At 37.8% G+C, this 17,391-nt stretch overlaps 1 protein-coding gene and 1 pseudogene across 1 annotated transcript in view; one reads left to right on the top strand and one right to left on the bottom strand.

Annotated features, from left to right (window-relative positions):
• The window catches only part of PLCZ1 (phospholipase C zeta 1), a 32,558-nt gene extending 21,800 nt beyond the window's left edge, over positions 1-10,758 (top strand). The window contains exons 9-10 of the mRNA XM_059934515.1: positions 9,704-9,853; positions 10,620-10,758. Coding sequence (XP_059790498.1) covers positions 9,704-9,853; positions 10,620-10,705 — 236 coding nt within the window. The 3' untranslated portion in view covers positions 10,706-10,758. The remainder of the gene's footprint in view (positions 1-9,703; positions 9,854-10,619) is intronic.
• A 1,346-nt stretch (positions 10,759-12,104) lies between these two features.
• On the bottom strand, positions 12,105-15,419 carry LOC132372839 (ADP-sugar pyrophosphatase-like; annotated as a pseudogene).
• Positions 15,420-17,391: the final 1,972 nt, after the last annotated feature.

Below are 17,391 nucleotides of genomic sequence, written 5' to 3'. Positions count from 1 at the left end.
TGATGACTTCCTGCTTTATTTGGCACCCCTTAGAGTTGAAATGGCAGTGTAAAGAAATGGTAACTGCTATCAGGAAGCTTCTAGTAACCTATCCCTTGTTTTCTCCATCCCCTTACTTGAATCTTCATGACAAAATGTACAGAACATTAATTTATTCAATGCAAACTTTATATAATACTATGATTCTAGCTCCCATTAGAAATTTGATTGCATCCCTGGGTTTTATGAGAATATCCCTACAGAAATTCAGTTTGGTTCATCAGACATTACTGGGCCCATTATATTAAAAGCCTGGTTCTAAGTATCAAAAACACTTCAAATCTCTGTTTATTAACTGCATTCTTATGTATGTCCCAACTAATTCTATTGTAGATAGTTTACAGTTCAGAGTGGAATATGAGATATAAGAAAACTGTTATGAAAAAGTCATTAGTGCTTTAAAGAAAGTACAAAGAATAGTATGGAAGGGGCAAATTTGGAGATGGTTCTTGGCAAATGAGTAGAATTTTTTATAGAGATTGAGGATAAGGGAACTTTTTTCCTTTTTCTTTTTCTTTTTCTTTCCTTTTTTGGCCATGCTGAGAGGCTTGCATGATCTTAGTTCCCTGATCAGGGATTGAACCTGGGCCACGGCAGTGAAAGAGCCAAATCCTAACCACTGGGCCGCCAGGCAATTCCCAATGATAAGGAAATTTAAGGCAAAAGTAATAATATGAGTGCTAAAACACGGAGAAAACAAAATTCAAACATGTTAGGGAAAAGTAAAGAAGTTCAAATGCAATGTACTTAAGAAAGATTAATGTGAGATAAAATGAGAAACTTACCTTGGGTATGGTCATGGAAAATAGTGAAAGCCATGATAAGGCAGTAGAAACTTTCTTTTCTGTATAAAATGAATAAAATTAAAACTTTTAAACAGGGATATAAAACACTAAGAGAGTTGAGCGTTCCGGAGATCATTTCTGCAGAGTAGAGAGGACAAAGTGTGTGAGAGAGAGATGAGAAATACAGAATAGAGTTAGATGTGATCTCACGGTTAGAGCATGTAGAAGTCAGGTCCTAAAGAAGGGCTGTGGCATCAGAAAAGGAATGGAGGATGCATGTAAGGAAGACCAGCAAGACTAAGGGTGTAGATAACCGGACAGGAGGGATTCTGAGATCACTTAGCTACTAGGGTAGTGGTAGTGTAATGAAAGACGTGAGAGTCTGGGAGGAAAACGATCACATTTGGGTAAGGTGGGGAAGTGATTTTTAACTATATTTGTAACTAATCAAATTTGGTATTCTGGTTTATTTTTTATTTATTTATTTTATTTTGACACTAAAAGGACTTTCATATATATCTATATATGATTGTGTGTGTGTGTGTGTGTGTGTGTGTATGAAAGAGTGAAAGAGAGTATAGTGAAGGATGGTTGGAGGAGGAAGAATAAATTAGTATAAGAATTTTGTGCAGACATTCTTCAGTGTCTATAAAGAATTGACTCTTAAACCTGCCCCTGTACTCCATTGAATTATTTCTTTTCTTAAGGCAAGGTAAGATGGTTATTATTCCAGTGTGAATCAATTTGTTTAATATTTTTACGGGCATGGACTGCATTCTGGATTACTTCCTAGTAAATGTGCTCTTGTGACCACAGATGCACCATAGAAAACATAGATATGGTATAATTAGTCATAAATGCTTCAGTACTTCTTGAAATGTAACTCAAAGGACAGATCTATTGAAGTAGTAGGTGTAGCTTGCCTTTGTACAATGAAAAATAATACATTATTTTTCTCTGAACTTTTGAGTTTTTATTAAATAAGAGTGTATATTTGATCTGGATGTGAATTTCTTGATTCCATTCAATTATGCTTAATTTTTTTCTGATTTGGGTCACATTGTGATACAATTTGGATTTCTTGTTTGGCAAGAGAGTGTTTGGGATAATCTATTTTGCTAAGGACATAAATTACTCATCGACTTTGTTTTTTTCTTTTTTAACATCTTTATTGGAGTATAATTGCTTTACAATGGTGTGTTAGTTTCTGCTTTATAACAAAGTGAATCAGCTATACATATACATATATTCCCATATCTCTTCCCTCTTGGGTCTCCCTCTCTCCCACCCTCCCTATCCCACCCCTCTAGGTGGTCACAAAGCACTGAGCTGATCTCCCTGTGCTATGCGGCTGCTTCCCACTAGCTATCTATTTTACATTTGGTAGTGTATATATGTGCATGCCACTCTCTCACTTTGTCCCAGCTTAACCTTCCCCCTCTCTGTGTCCTCATCATGTTGTTTTGATGAAGCTCAATGAATTGAAATTGAATAGAAGTAGTTCAAGTTTATGGGGAGATTATATCAGACAGGTTGGGTTAGATCAAACAACCCATACAAAGATAACACAAATTTAGTTCTAACTCATGCTTACTCAATGTCTTAGTTCAGGCTGCTACAGCAGCAACAAAAACAGACTGGTTGGCTTAAAACATAGGAATTTATTTTCTCACAGTTCTAGAGGTTAGAAATCCATGGTCACATTCTGATGAGGGTACTCTTCCTGGTTTGTACGCAGCTGTTTTCTTGCTGTATCCTCCTCACATGGCAGAGCCAGATTATTTCTCTTGTGTCTCTCCTTATGAGGGCATTAATCCCATTCTTGGGGGCTCCAACCTCATGACCCAATTAATTCCCCAAGGCCCCACCTCAAAATAGCATCACGGTGGGGATAAGGACTTCAACATCTGAATGAGGGGGCAAAAACATTCATTCCATAGCACTCATACAGTCTATCACACATGGGCAATAAGCTTCTGTTTATTGGTTTGTGTGTGTGTGTGTGTGTGTGTTAGTTTCTCTTTAAAACAAAGTGAATCAGCTATACATATACATATATCCCCATATCTCTTCCTCTTGCGTCTCCCTCCCTCCCACCCTCCATATCCCAGCTGTCTAGGTGGTCATAAAGCACCGAGCTGATCTCCTTGTGCTATGCAGCTGCTTCCCACTAGCTATCTATTTTACATTTGGTAGTGTATATATGTCCATGCCACTCTCTCACTTCGTCCCAGCTTACCCTTCCCCCTTGCCGTGTCTGCAAGTCCATTCTCTAGTAGGTCTGCATCTTTATTCCTGTCCTGCCACTAAGTTCTTCATGACCACCTTTTTTTTTTTAGATTCCATATATATGTGTTAGCATATGGTATTTGTTTTTCTTTTTCTGACTTACTTCACTCTTTATGACAGACTCTAAGTCCATCCACTTCACTACAAATAAATCAGTTTCGTTTCTTTTTATGGCTGAGTAATATTCCATTGTATGTATGTGCCACATCTTCTTTATCCATTCATCTGTCGATGGACACTTAGGTTGCTTCCATGTCCTGGCTATTGTAAATAGAGCTGCGGTGAACATTGTGGTACATGACTCTTTTTGAATTATGGTTTTCTCAGGGTATATGCCCAGTAGTGGGATTGCTGGGTCATATGGTAGTTGTATTTTTAGCTTTTTAAGGAACCTCCATACTGTTTTCCATAGTGGCTGTATCAATTTACATTTCCACCCACAGTGCAAGAGGGTTCTCTTTTCTCCACACCCTCTCCAGCATTTACGGTTTGTAGATTTTTTGATGATGGCCATTCTGACTGGTGTGAGGTGATACCCCATTGTAGTTTTGATTTGCATTTCTCTAATGATTAGTGATGTTGAGCATTCTTTCATGTGTTTGTTGGCAATCTGTACGTCTTCTTTGGAGAAATGTCTATTTAGGTCTTCTGCCCATGTTTGCATTGGATTGTTTATTTTTTTGATATGAAGCTGAATGAGCTGCTTGTAAATTTTGGAGATTAATCCTTTGTCAGTTGCTTCAATGCAAATATTTTCTCCCATTCTGAGGGTTGTCTTTTTGTCTTGTATATAGTTTCCTCCACTGTGCAAAAGCTTTTAAGTTTCATTAGGTCCAATTTGTTTATTTTTGTTTTTATTTCCATTTCTCTAGGAGGTGGGTGAAAAAGGATCTTGCTGTGATTTATGTCATAGAGTGTTCTGCCTATGTTTTCCTCTAAGAGTTTTAGAGTGTCTGGCCTTACATTTAGGTCTTTAAATCATTTTGAGTTTATTTTTGTGTATGGTGTTAAGGAGGGTTCTAATTTCATTCTTTTACATGTAGCTGTCCAGTTATCCCAGCAGCACTTATTGAAGAGGCTGTCTTTTCTGCATTGTATATTCTTACCTCCTTTACCAAAAATAAAGTGACCATATGTGCGTGGGTTTCTCTCTGGGCTTTCAATCCTGTTTCATTGACCTATATTTCTGTTTTTGTGCCAGTACCATACTGCAGCTTTGTAGTATAGTCTGAAGTCAGGGAGCCTGATTCCTCCAGCTCTGTTGTTCTTTACCAAGGTTGCTTTTGCTGTTTGGGGTCTTTTGTGTTTCCATACAAATTGTGAAATTTTTTGTTCTAGTTCTGTGAAAAATGTCATTGGTAGTTTGATAGGGATTGCATTGAATCTGTAGATTGCTTTGGGTAGTATAGTCATTTTCACAATGTTGATTCTTCCAATCCAAGAACATGATATATCTCTCCATCTGTTTGTATCATTTTTAATTTCTTTTATCAGTGTTTTATAGTTTTCTGCATACAGGTCTTTTGTCTCCTTAGGTAGGTTTATTCCTAGGTATTTTATTCTTTTTGTTGCAATGGTAAATGGGAGTGTTTCCTTAATTTCTATTTCAGATTTTTCATCATCAGTGTATAGGAATGCAAGAGATTTCTGTGCATTAATTTTGTATCCTGCTACTTTACCAGATTCATTGATTAGCTCTAGTAGTTTTCTGGAAGCATCTTTAGGATTCTCTATGTATAGTATCATGTCATCTGCAAACAGTGACAGTTTTACTTCTTCTTTTCCATTTGGATTCCTTCTATTTCTTTTTCTTCTCTGATTGCTGTGGCTAACACTTCCAAAACTATGTTGAATAATAGTGGTGAGAGTGAGCAACCTTGTCTCGCTCCTGATCTTAGTGGAAATGGTTTCAGTTTTTCACCATTGAGGACGATGTTGGCTGTGGGTTTGTCATATATGGCCTTTATTACGTTGAGGTAAGTTCCCTCTATGCCTACTTTCTGGAGGGTTTTTATCATAAATGGGTGTTGAATTTTGTCGAAGGCTTTCTCTGCATCTATTGAGATGATCATATGGTTTTTCTCCTTCAATTTGTTAATATGGTGTATCACATCGATTGATTTGCGTATATTGAAGAATCCTTGCATTCCTGGGATAAATCCCACTTGATCATGGTGTATGGTCCTTTTAGTGTGTTGTTGGATTCTGTTTGCTAGTATTTTGTTGAGGATTTTCGCATCTATGTTCATCAGGGATATTGGCCTGTAGTTTTCTTTCTTTGTGACATCTTTGTCTGGTTTTGTTATCAGGGTGACGGTGGCCTCGTAGAATGAGTTGGGGAGTGTTCCTCCCTCTGCTATATTTTGGAAGACTTTGAGAAGGATAGGTGTTAGTTCTTCTCTAAATGTTTGATAGAATTCGTCTGTGAAGCCATCTGGTCCTTGGCTTTTGTTTGTTGGAAGATTTTTAATCACAGTTACAGTTTCAATACTTGTGATCAGTCTGTTCATATTTTCTATTTCTTCCTGGTTCAGTCTCAGAAGGTTGTGCTTTTCTAAGAATTTGTCCATTTCTTCCAGGTTGTCCATTTTTTTGGCATAGAGTTGCTTGTAGTAATCTCTCATGATCCTTTGTATTTCTGCAGTGTCAGTTGTTACTTCTCCTTTTTCATGCCTAATTCTATTGATTTGAGTCTTCTCCCTTTTTTTCTTGAATTTGGCTAATGGTTTATCATTTTGTTTATCTTCTCAAGGAAGCAGCTTTTAGTTTTATTGATCTTTGCTATTATTTCCTTCATTTCTTTTTCATTTCCTTCTGACCTGGTCTTCATGATTTCTTTCCTTCTGCTAACTCTGTGGTTTTTTTGTTCTTCTTTCTCTAATTGCTTTAGGTGTAAGGTTAGGTTGTTTATTTGAGATATTTCTTGTTTCTTGAGGTAGAATTGTATTGCCATAAACTTCCCTCTTAGAACTGCTTTTGCTGCATCCCATAGGTTTTAGGTCGTCGTGTTTTCATTGTCATTTATTTCTAGGTGTTTTTTTATTTCCTCTTTGATTTCTTCAACAATCTCTTGGTTATTAAGTAGTTTATTGTTTAGCCTCCATGTGTTTGTAGTTTTTATAGTTTTTTTCCCGTAATTGATATCTAGTCTCATAGCGTTGTGGTCGGAAAAGATACTTGATATCATTTCAATTTTCTTAAATTTACCAAGGCTTGATTTGTGACCCAAGATATGATCTATCCTGGAGAATGTTCCATGAGCACTTGAGAAGAAAGTGTATTCTGTTGTTTTTGGATGGAATGTCCTATAAATATCAAGTAAGTCCATCTTGTTTAATGTATCACTTAAAGCTTGTGTTTCCTTATTTATTTTCATTTTGGGTGATCTGTCCATTGGTAAAAGTGAGGTGTTAAAGTCCCCTACTATAATTATGTTACTGTCAATTTGCCCTTTTATGGCTGTTAGTATTTTCCTTATATATTGAGGTGCTCCTATGTTGGGTGCATAGATATTTACAATTGTTATATCTTCTTGGATTGATCCCTTGATCATTATGGAGTGTCCTTCTTTGTCTCTTATAACAGTCTTTATTTTAAAGTCTATTTTTTCTGATATGAGAATTGCTACTCCAGCTTTCTTTTGATTTCCTTTTGCATGGAATATCTTTTTCCAACCCCTCACTTTCAGTCTGTAGTGTCCCTAGGTCTGAAATGGGTCTCTTGTAGACAGCATATATACAGGTCTTGTTTTTGTATCCATTCAGCCAGTCTATGTCTTTTGGTTGGAGCATTTAATCCACTTACATTTAAGGTAATTACTGATATGAATGTTCCTATTACCATTTTCTTAACTGTTTTGAGTTTGTTATTGTAGGTCTTTTCCTTCTCCTGTGTTTCCTGCCTAGGGAAGTTCCATTAGCATTTGTTGTAAAGCTGGTTTGGTGGTGCCGAATTCTCTTAGCTTTTGCTTGTCTCTAAAGGTTTTAATTTGTCCGTCGAATCTGAATGAGATCCTTGCTGGGCAGAGTAATCTTTGTTGTAGGTTTTTTCCCTTTCATCACTTTAAATATGTCCTACCACTCCCTTCTGGCTTGCAGAGTTGCTGCTGAAAGATCAGCTGTTAACCTTATTGGGATTCCCTTGTATGTTTTTGTTTTTTTCCTTGCTGCCTTTAATATTTTTTCTTTGTAATTAATTTTTGATAGTTTGATTAATATGTGTCTTGGCATGTTTCTCCTTGGATTTATCCTGTATGGCACTCTCTGTGCTTCCTGGACTTGATTATCTCCTTTCCCATATTAGGGAAGTATTCAAATATAATCTCTTCAAATATTTTCTCAGTCCCTTTCTTTTTCTCTTCTTCTTCTTGGACCCCTATAATTTGAATGTTGGTGCCTTTAATGTTGTCTCAGAGGACTCTGAGATTGTCTGCAATTCTCTTCATTCTTTTTTCTTTATTCTGCTCTGCAGTAGTTATTTCCACTGTTCTATCTTCCAGATCACTTATCCCTTCTTCTGCCTCAGTTATTCTGCTATTGTTTCCTTCTAGAGAATTTTTAACTTCATTTCTTGTGTTGTTCATCATTGTTTATTTGCTCTTTAGTTCTTCTAAGTCCTGGTTAAATGTTTCTTGTATTTTCTCCATTCTATTTCCAAGATTTTGGATCATCTTTACTATCATTATTCTGAATTCTTTTTCAGGTAGACTGCCTATTTCCTCTTCATTTGTTTGGTCTGGTGGGTTTTTACCTTGCTCCTTCATCTGCTGTGTATTTCCCTGTCTTCTCATTTTGCTTAACTTACTGTGTTTGGGATCTCCTTTTTGCAGGCTGCAGGTCCGTAGTTTCCATTGTTTTGGTGTCTGCCCGTGGTAAGGTTGGTTCAGAGTGTTGTATGCTTCCCAGTGGAGGGGACTGGTGCCTGTGTTCTGCTGGATGAGGCTGGATCTTGTCTTTCTGGTGGGCAGGACCATGTCCGGTGGTGTGTTTTGGGGTGTCTGTGAACTTATTATGATTTTAAGCAGCCTCTCTGCTAATGGGTGGGATTGTGTTTCTTTCTTGCTAGTAGTTTGGCATAGGGTGTCCAGCACTGTAGCTTGCTGGTCGTTGGGTGCAGCTGAGTGTTGGCTTTGAGATGGAGACCCCTGGGAGATTTTCGCCGCTTAATATTACGTGGAGCTGGGAGGTCTCTGGTGGACCAATGTCCTGACCTTGGCTCTCCCACCTCAGAAGCACAGGCCTGACACCCTGCCAGAGCACCAACCCTGTCCACACACTGCTCAGAATAAAAGGGAAAAAAAAAGAAAGAAAGAAAAATAAAATAAAATAAGGTTATTACAAAAAAAAAAAATAATTATTAAAAAAAGTTAAAAAGTAATAAAAAAAGAAAGAAAGAAAGAAAAAAGAGAGCCACCAAACTGAAAAATAAATCCCCCAATGATAACAAGCGCTAAAAACTATACTAAAGAAAAAAAAAAAAGGACAGACAGAATCCTAGGACAAATGGTAAAAGCAAAGCTATACAGACAAAATCACACACAGAAGCATACACATACACACTCACAAAAAGAGAAAAAGAAAAAATATATATATATGTCATTGCTCCCAAAGTCCACCGCCTCAATTTGGGATGATTTGTTGTCTATTCAGGTATGCCACAGATGCAGGGTAAATCAAGTTGATTGTGCAGATTTAATCTGTTGCTCCTGAGGCTGCTGGGAGAGATTTCCCTTTCTCTTCTTTGTTTGCACAGCTTCTGAGGTTCAGCTTTGGATTTGGCCCCGCCTTTACGTGTAGGTCACCTGAGGGTATCTGTTCCCTTTTGGGAGGTCTGAGTTCTTCTGCCAGCGTTCAGTAGGTGTTCTGTATGGGTTGTTTCCACATATAGATGTATTTCTGATATATTTGTGGGGAGGAAGGTGATCTCTAGTCTTACTCTTCTGCCATCTTGAAACTCCTCCTTGACTCTGGATTTTAAAATGAGCAGTTAGTCAAAAGAAGGATCAGGAGCTGACTTGAGAGCAAACATTAGTGAGCTCTCATTCCAACAACTGTCTATAGAGCTCTTCTTTTAACAGGACCTGATATAGAAAAATGATGTTATTTAACTTCCTCATGTCTCAGTTTCTTTGTTAATAAAGTGCTGGAACACAACAGTCATATTGTATAATAGTGAAACGTTTCCATTCTGAAATCAGACTCCATTTGTTTGACTTCCTGCCCGAGCACTTAATGGCTATTTATGTGAAACCCATTGGAGCTTATGAAACATCTTTGTGGCTCAGTTTTCTCATCTGTAAGTGTGGATAGAAATAACCCTGACAGGGTTTTTGTGAGGATTAAATGAGATTATCTGCTTAAAGTTTATAGGATATTGCCCAGAAATTGTAGACACCTAATAAGTGTTATTATTGTCATTATTATTCCTTTCTCATTGGGTGCATTAAAAATTTAAGTGCTCTAAACCCCAAGGTTTTATTATTACTGTTAAAAGTGTTGAAAATAAGAATTTTAGAGAACAGATATTATGTATTTTTCTCTAGGGATGGTGTTTGATTTTTTTTTGGTTGTATCTCTTTCTTTATATTTCAGCTTTTAGTCCAAGATGGAATGAAATATTCACATTTATTATTCAGGTGCCAGAATTGGCATTGATACGTTTTGTTGTTGAAAATCAAGGTTTAATAGCTGGAAATGAATTTCTTGGGCAATATACTCTACCAGTTCTATGCATGAACAAAGGTAATATTCCTAAAAGTAAGATGATTGTGCTAATGTTTATATATAATTTGAGTTTACCAAAGACACGCTTTTGTATACCAAATAGCTCTGTCCACGACAGTCAGATGTAAAGGAAATTTTATGCATTGACACATATTTTCTCCCAGTGGAATTATAGAAATGTGTTCTAATACAAAAGGTGGGGTTGGGGAGTGGGATTTCTAGGAAGACAAATTGGACAAACTTGACTTGTATGAGAATTTCTCTACATGGACATAGCTCTCTTGTTTCAGTTAAGAGTAGGCATGACTACCATGATGGAATGAAGGATGGGAACTGCACAGAAGGGAGAAGCAGTGAGTCTTCCTTCCCACCTGAGGAGATACTGGGAGCCCAAGACTCTCTTTTCTTGACTCTTTCCAGGGCTGCCTTGCAGTCACCTTTCAGGGGTGACTTACACTGTGCTCCCAACTCTATCCTTATTTTTACTTTTCTATCACCATCTGAGATGTACCTAGGAAACAGTCTTTCTGAAGCAGAAGAGTGGTGGCTAATTTTGGAGACGCTGCACTTTGAGGGAGGAGAAGTGTGAGCTGTGTGGTGTTTAGTTGGAAGTCGGGATAGAAACTTCAAATATTTTACTTTGGGGGAAAATTAATATATGGGATGGAATATAACTACATAGTCCTAGCTTTTATATGTGCTTACTATTTCTCAGGAGCACTACTGGGGCCACTGTTGATGAATTTATTTTTATTGTTCTAATCAAATGTGATTCTTTTTGCAGGTTACCGTCGTGTTCCTCTGTTTTCCAAAATGGGTGAGAGTCTTGAGCCTGCTTCCCTGTTTATTTATGTTTGGTATGTCAGATAGCAACTAATGGTGCCAGACATGGCGTTAGCTGTACATCGCAATAAAACAGCCAGAATGGGTGCCCATATCTTTCTCCTTTTTTTCTAACATAAAGCAAAATAATTATTTTGAGATATTGAGCCAGTTCACTTTTAAATATGCAAAATAGAACAGTGGAAACAAAATAAACTTCAGAGGGTCCCGACAGTGTGGCATTCTCGTCAGCCAATTTCTCCTGCCCCTCTGCTGCTGAGGCTGCTCTTTCAACTTGCTTGTATCATGTTTAATTAGTAGAATTTACAAGATGCTAAAATATGTCTGATTGTATAAGATAGGTTGGCAAGTATTTGGCAGTATAAAAGAAATATGAAGCCTAGGAGTGTTTTAATTTCTAGACACCCACTACTGCATATTGTAGTGGGAAGGAATTAGATTCCCAGGTGCTTGGTGCCCTTTTGAATCCTGGAGAGCAATTAGCCCCTGCATTCTCAGACTAGTTCTCAGATGCTGTGCACTGGATTGGGTACCCTGTAATTATACAGACATTCTTATGAGTGCATATGATTTTGATTTGCATTCAAACTGCCTCCAGACTCCGTATCTATAAAAAAGATCTACTATGGGGACTTACATGCTTGGGTCTCTGAATGAATTTTCAGTGTTTCTGAATCTGCACTAAATGCACACTAAGGGTTGCCTCTTGGTCAGAGATGAGATTCCTGTGCTGTTTCATATACTGGGCTTCTCACCATCAGCAGGACTTTGCTTTACTAAATGTCATATGTAGAAGAATATGGTTCATTATTAACTGTTTTTCAAAAAACCAGGCATACTAATACTTGTTCTACCACATTGTTGCATGGTAGTGAGATGAAATCACCAGTACAATTTTTGACAAATTAGGGGGCCCTCATAGGTATTTGTTGAAATTAAATCTGAATTTATAACTAAAATAACAAAAACGATTCTTTGTTTGAGGTGTTTACTAATGCATTATCAGTTGATGGCTGAAAAAATATACAAAAAAATCACATCTACCATGTTTTACTATTATCATGGTTTAGCCTCAGAACTAAATATTTAAAATAAAAATGTCACTGGGAATTCAAATATCCAACCCATAAGGAGTCAGATGTCCCAGATTACTCAGTGCATAGCCGTTCAGATCCTCACCCACGGGCTCTCTGGATTTAAGATTAGGGCACAGTCTTCCCAGGAGGGACACACAGCCAGTTCTCAGAGGCCCTGCTTCTATTTTGCCAGATTAGAGGAGGATCTGTACTTATTAATTTATTTATATTGCTTTTATTTTATGAAAAAGCTACTTTCAAATCTACATTAAAACTAAGCTGAATACAAACTCTTAGCGAAGGAGGCCTGGTGGTTCTGTTTACAAAAACGTGGCCACTGTCCTTTGGCCTTAAAACTTCAGGAAGGGCCCTTCAAACAGCTTCGTGTTTGCATGTTTCAGTGCCAGAGGGTAGGAATAGACTCTGGTGTCCACTGTCAGATGTTCATCAGCTACCAGAGCATCACGTCTCTTCAGCAGGTCATTCTTTGGTAAGGAAATTACTTCTGCAAAATCCCCATCTCCTGGCTTTGGCTTAGGCCTTACGTGTTCAGCATCATCTCCATTGATAGTTACTGTCACGATGTGTGTGGTACAATTTGACAAACCTGGATCCATACGTACAGGTGGAGAACATTCAGCAACATCGCCCTTATGGCCAGTTTCTTCCTCAAGCTCCCAAAGAGCAGCTGCTTCTGGGCTTTTGTTGTCATCGATGAGACCCGTGGGGAATTCAGGGCAGCAACCTCCCATTGGTGGTTGGAACTGCTTCACCAGAACGATACATTGGTTGTTTGCAGCACTGGGGTGACCACCACCCCATCAGCCGACTGTCCTTACATGGTGGTATGCTTCCCAGTTTCCCAAGTTCTCGTTAGGTCAGTAGGATCCCTATAAGTTGTTTTTTTAAGTGTGACCCATTTCAGAAGGATCTTATTTATAATATCTATTGTTCAACCTAATAGCAGGTGGGATGTTCAACCCATTAACCCAAGGATTTAACCTTCTCTAAACCCCTAAAGCCTTTTGAAGATCTGGAATTTCATGAGGTTTAAAGACTGTGATCACATGAGTTTTGCAAAGAGTTCATTAATTCTTGCAGCAGGAAAAACTTATTTCTCATTTATACCAATAAGATTTGAAATAAGGAAGGAAAAAGGATGTATTTCCTTTTCTCATTTTTCTTCAGGTACCACTCAAACTCAGCTCACTAACTGTGAAGACAAAATCTATCTTTTTTTAAATATTCCTAATTCACCTGTAGAAAAATAACAGTGTTGAGGAGCAGAAGAAAACATAAGAAACAGCTAAAATGAACCCCTGTGCTGTGGTAACAGAAGATCTTTTAACTTTTAAGCTCTTAGTTTAAATGTCATTTCCTCAGGGAAGCCATCCATGATCTCCTAGTTTAGGTTACATTCCTTGGTTTATGTTTCCATACAACTGATTAAAGTGACAGCTAGGAAGTGACTTTGTGCTGTCAGGGAGGCCTTGGAGTTGCTAAGAGCTGGCCTGACACTCACAGTCAGGCCATGGTGTTCGTCTGCCAAACCTGAACAGTTTCACATCAGCACCTGACAAGGCCACTCTGTGACCACAATGGGTTAGGAGAAAAACAGAACCAGTCTGTAATCATGACAGAGCATCTGACAAAAGCATGAATATTGTCCAAACACAAAAGTGCCAAACAGTCCCCAGGAAACATGAATGACTGTCGGATTCTTCACCTACTTCCTTGAACCCTCTCCCAAATCATCTGACACAAGCCTGAATCCAACAGTAAGTCCTTTCCAACACTCTTTCACTGAGACACCCCATGGTTCTTCATTTGTGTGTCTCCCTCATTGCAATGAAGAATCGACCTACTGTGTGTGTTTCTGGTGGTCTTTGGCTGAAAGGCATTAACATAAACCTGGACTCTTCCTTTTGTTACTCTCATTACCTTGTAGTGATCAGTGACAGGAAAGTTTTGTTATGTTGTTAATTTTGACCTTTACTTTTTTTCTGCTTCTGGTTGTTTAGGGCCTCAAATAGAAAACATGCAGAGCAAAATCTAGACTTACCCCGACTTTTGTTTGGGGGACGGTGACCACGGGAGGCCACTGATGTTGATTGCTGAGACATAAAGTTGCCCTATTTTTGAAAAGAAGAGTGGAGAAACTCCCTGTGGCTGTAAAAAGGAGGTCTTTATTTTAATTTTGGGTAGGGGGGAGTGTATGGTGTTTTTGAGGGATGCAGACACACGCACCCTAGATAGTGCCTCCAGGGGTTCCACTCAAAACCTTTATGCAAATTTCAGGGGTTATCTGGGAGCCACAATGGCAAAAAGCTCATGTTGTGGATTAGGATCCAGAAAATGGAATCGCTTACATTTAGTGAAGCCCTTATGGGCTTGAACAATGAACATTTTATTGGGAGAATATATGAACTGGATTCCATTTTTCAGGAGTTATTAAAAGTCCATATTTTTGGGTAGTGCATAAGCATTTGTTGAATTACATTTCTTTTAAAGTAATAACCCTCTGGAAATATTTGTACCAGCAAAGAAAACATTCTTATGATGCATTCCGGATTCTTAGGCCATGAAGTTTGAGCCCTCTGTAGTATTCAGAGTTAAGCTATTTTTACCAGCCACTAGAAATTTCCATTTAAAACATCAAAGGGGTAGATTAAAGTGGAATTTGAGCTTATGAGAGATTGGTCTTCTCCGTGTCTTGCATTCTTACACACCAGCTGAGCACGTGGTGGTGATGGTGGTAGTGGTGGGAGTTGGTGTTAAAGTCCTTAAAAACCTACACATTTTCAGGGACTAGTGCCCTCTTTCTACTTCCCATTTGTATACAATTTAACTTTCACACTTTCAGTCACTATTCCTATTCTTCTCCCAGGACACTCCCTTTTCTAACATGAGAGTTCCATCTCTGCAGTGTTAGCAGTGCCTATCATGTGCCTGATATTAAACAGAAATTAGGGAATTCCCTGGAAGTCCAGTGGTTAGGACTCCCCACTTTCACTGCTGAGGGCCCGACCGGGTCAAGGAACTAAGATCCAGCAAGCTGCACGGCACAGCCTAAATAAATAAATAAACAAACAAACAAATAAATAAACAAATAGAAAATAACCTAAATCCTTGCAGCAATCCTACATTTTATTGTTAATGTAACAGGCTCAGAAACATTGAGTTGCCTAAGGTCTATAGTAAATGACAGAAACACGGTTATTGATCCAAGGCAATCTGGAAAAAAAAAAGTTGATTACGTTACACAATATACAAAAATTAGCTCAAATGGATATTAGACTTAAGTGTTGAATGATAGTGTTTACCAGTTTATTTGCTGCTTTTTGTGGAGGGATAGACCTTTGGAGTTTCCTACTCCATCATTTTTGCTGATGTCATTTTCCACCAATATTATTAACATACTCAATTAGTATAATACTTTTCTTACAATGAATGAACCAATATTGCTACATTATTATTAACTGAAGTCCATACTTTAGTCACATTTCCTTACTTTTTACCTAATGTCACTTTTCTGTTCCTGGGTCCCACCTACGATTCACATTACACTTACTAGTCATATTTCCCGAGGCTGCTATCGGTTGTGACAGTTTCTCACACATTCTTTGTTTGTGATGAACTTGATGGTTTTGAGAACTACTAGTCATGTATTTGGTAGAATGTCTGTCAGTTGGGTTTGAATAATGCTTTTCTCATGATTAGACCAAGGCTACAAATTTTTGGAAGGAAGACCTCAGAGGTAAAGTGCCACTTTCATAAAATCTTATCAAAGGTACATTCTATCAACATGACTTTTCACTGTTGATATGGACCCTTATTACCTGATTGAAGTAGAGTTTGTCAAGTTTCTCCTCTGTAAAGTTCTGTTTTCCCTGCTTTTCATGCCATACTCTTTGGCAGGAAGTCAATATGTGCAGCCCACACTTAAAGAGTTGGTAGTTACGTTTTACCTTCTAGAGGGCAGAGTATCTATATAAATTGTTTGGAATTCTTCTACATGGTAGATTCAAACCTCCCATCCCCATTTATTTATTTAATCAGTCATTTATATCAGTATGGGTTTATGGATAACTATTTTATACTTTGAATTATAATCTAATACTCCTTGCCCAACTTGGTCCAGCCTTGATCAGTGAGAGCTCTTCCAGTTGGCACCTGTGTCCTAGGAAATATTTTTCACCCCCATCACTTCATTTGTTTTACTTGGAGGATCACTGCCAGCATATTCCTTACCTGAAGTTGCAGTTGACATATGTGAACAGTAAGAGTCTAGCGATAATTAATATTTTTGCCATCTGATCTTCAAAACACTTTCATATCTCACTTTTAAAACTTCCCAAGTCTTGAATAGTATTTTCTTCAGTTAAAGTCTTTTTTTCTGATGATATGAGGTTAGGCTTTGCTATTTTTTTCCCTCTTATTGTTTCCATATTCTTTTCAGATCGTTTGAACTATATTTCTGACTTTTTATTCAGTTTCATCTTTTGGTCTCTTTACTCCCATAGCTCACATAGGATAACATTGTTTCCTGGACCTGAGTGCCTTTTTTACTTTTCCTTTCCCTTTGCTCTCTGGCCCAGGCATTTGTTTTTCTTTCTACTCTCAAAGTTTTGTCTTGAGAAAGATGAAGTCAGTGAATTCCATGTTTGTTCCACATCCCTTGTTCAAACAAGCCTTGACCATCTTGATCCTCTTGAGTAGGTTAGTCCCACCTAAAAGATAATATTCCTTTCAGACCAACATTTGCTCCATACCAAGTCTTGACCTGTAACCATCCTGTCTGATTTCCCTTCAGTAAGTCCTCTCTTTGTTTCATTTTCCCTTAGAATACCAGTTCCAGAGATTTTCCAAATATGTTTCCCTAGACCCCCTTGGCAATACTTCTGTTCCTCTGAAAGTTACATAATAATTCTTGGAGTCTTTTACACCTGTTTTCCTGGGTTTCCCTCTCAAATATGACCAGATTTTCTTAATCACTTAATCACTCTGTCTCAGTTTTTAAGGGATGGTTTCCCAGCTGTTCTTACAAAATGCTGCTGCTTTATGAGGGATCTTTTAAAATTTTTCTAATTTTAGTTCTCTCCAGGATGTCATTATATCTGCTCTCCATTATATCTGCCTTTCCTCTTTTTATCTGATTGATTTTTTTAGGTACCCATCCTCCCTTCTGAACTAGTAACAACTGAAATGTATTGCCCTTTTCTGTTACCTTTTTCAAGAGAAACTGGATTGAAGTCCACCACCTTTTTAACTTTATAGTTCTTTCTCCTGGCTCTTAACATCTCTTTTCCCCTTCATATCTGCCCAGCTTATGTTTTAAGATCCCAATATTTCTTTCAAGGAAATATCATTCTCATTACTACTCTGTTTGACGTCTTTTATTTTATTTTCCTTCTTCTATTACTTTTGTTCTGATGGTAAGAAATTTCAGTTCCTTCTTGATTCCTGGGGTAAATCAGAATTTCAGAGCCAGAGGCTGACGGGCATAGACCTTTAAATTGCTTTCCCAGTTTTGGGGCATTTAATAATCTCAGTCAGTTATATTTTGACCTCAGCCTAGGAAGAGGGCATATTCTCTTTATAAAAAGAATCCCTATTCTTTTTGATTTAAATATTAAT

This window comes from Balaenoptera ricei, chromosome 10, assembly GCF_028023285.1.
Source record: "Balaenoptera ricei isolate mBalRic1 chromosome 10, mBalRic1.hap2, whole genome shotgun sequence".
Lineage (NCBI taxonomy): Eukaryota > Metazoa > Chordata > Mammalia > Artiodactyla > Balaenopteridae > Balaenoptera > Balaenoptera ricei.
Note: the sequence above shows the minus strand (reverse complement) of the source record. Positions and strands in the feature narration are given on the sequence as shown.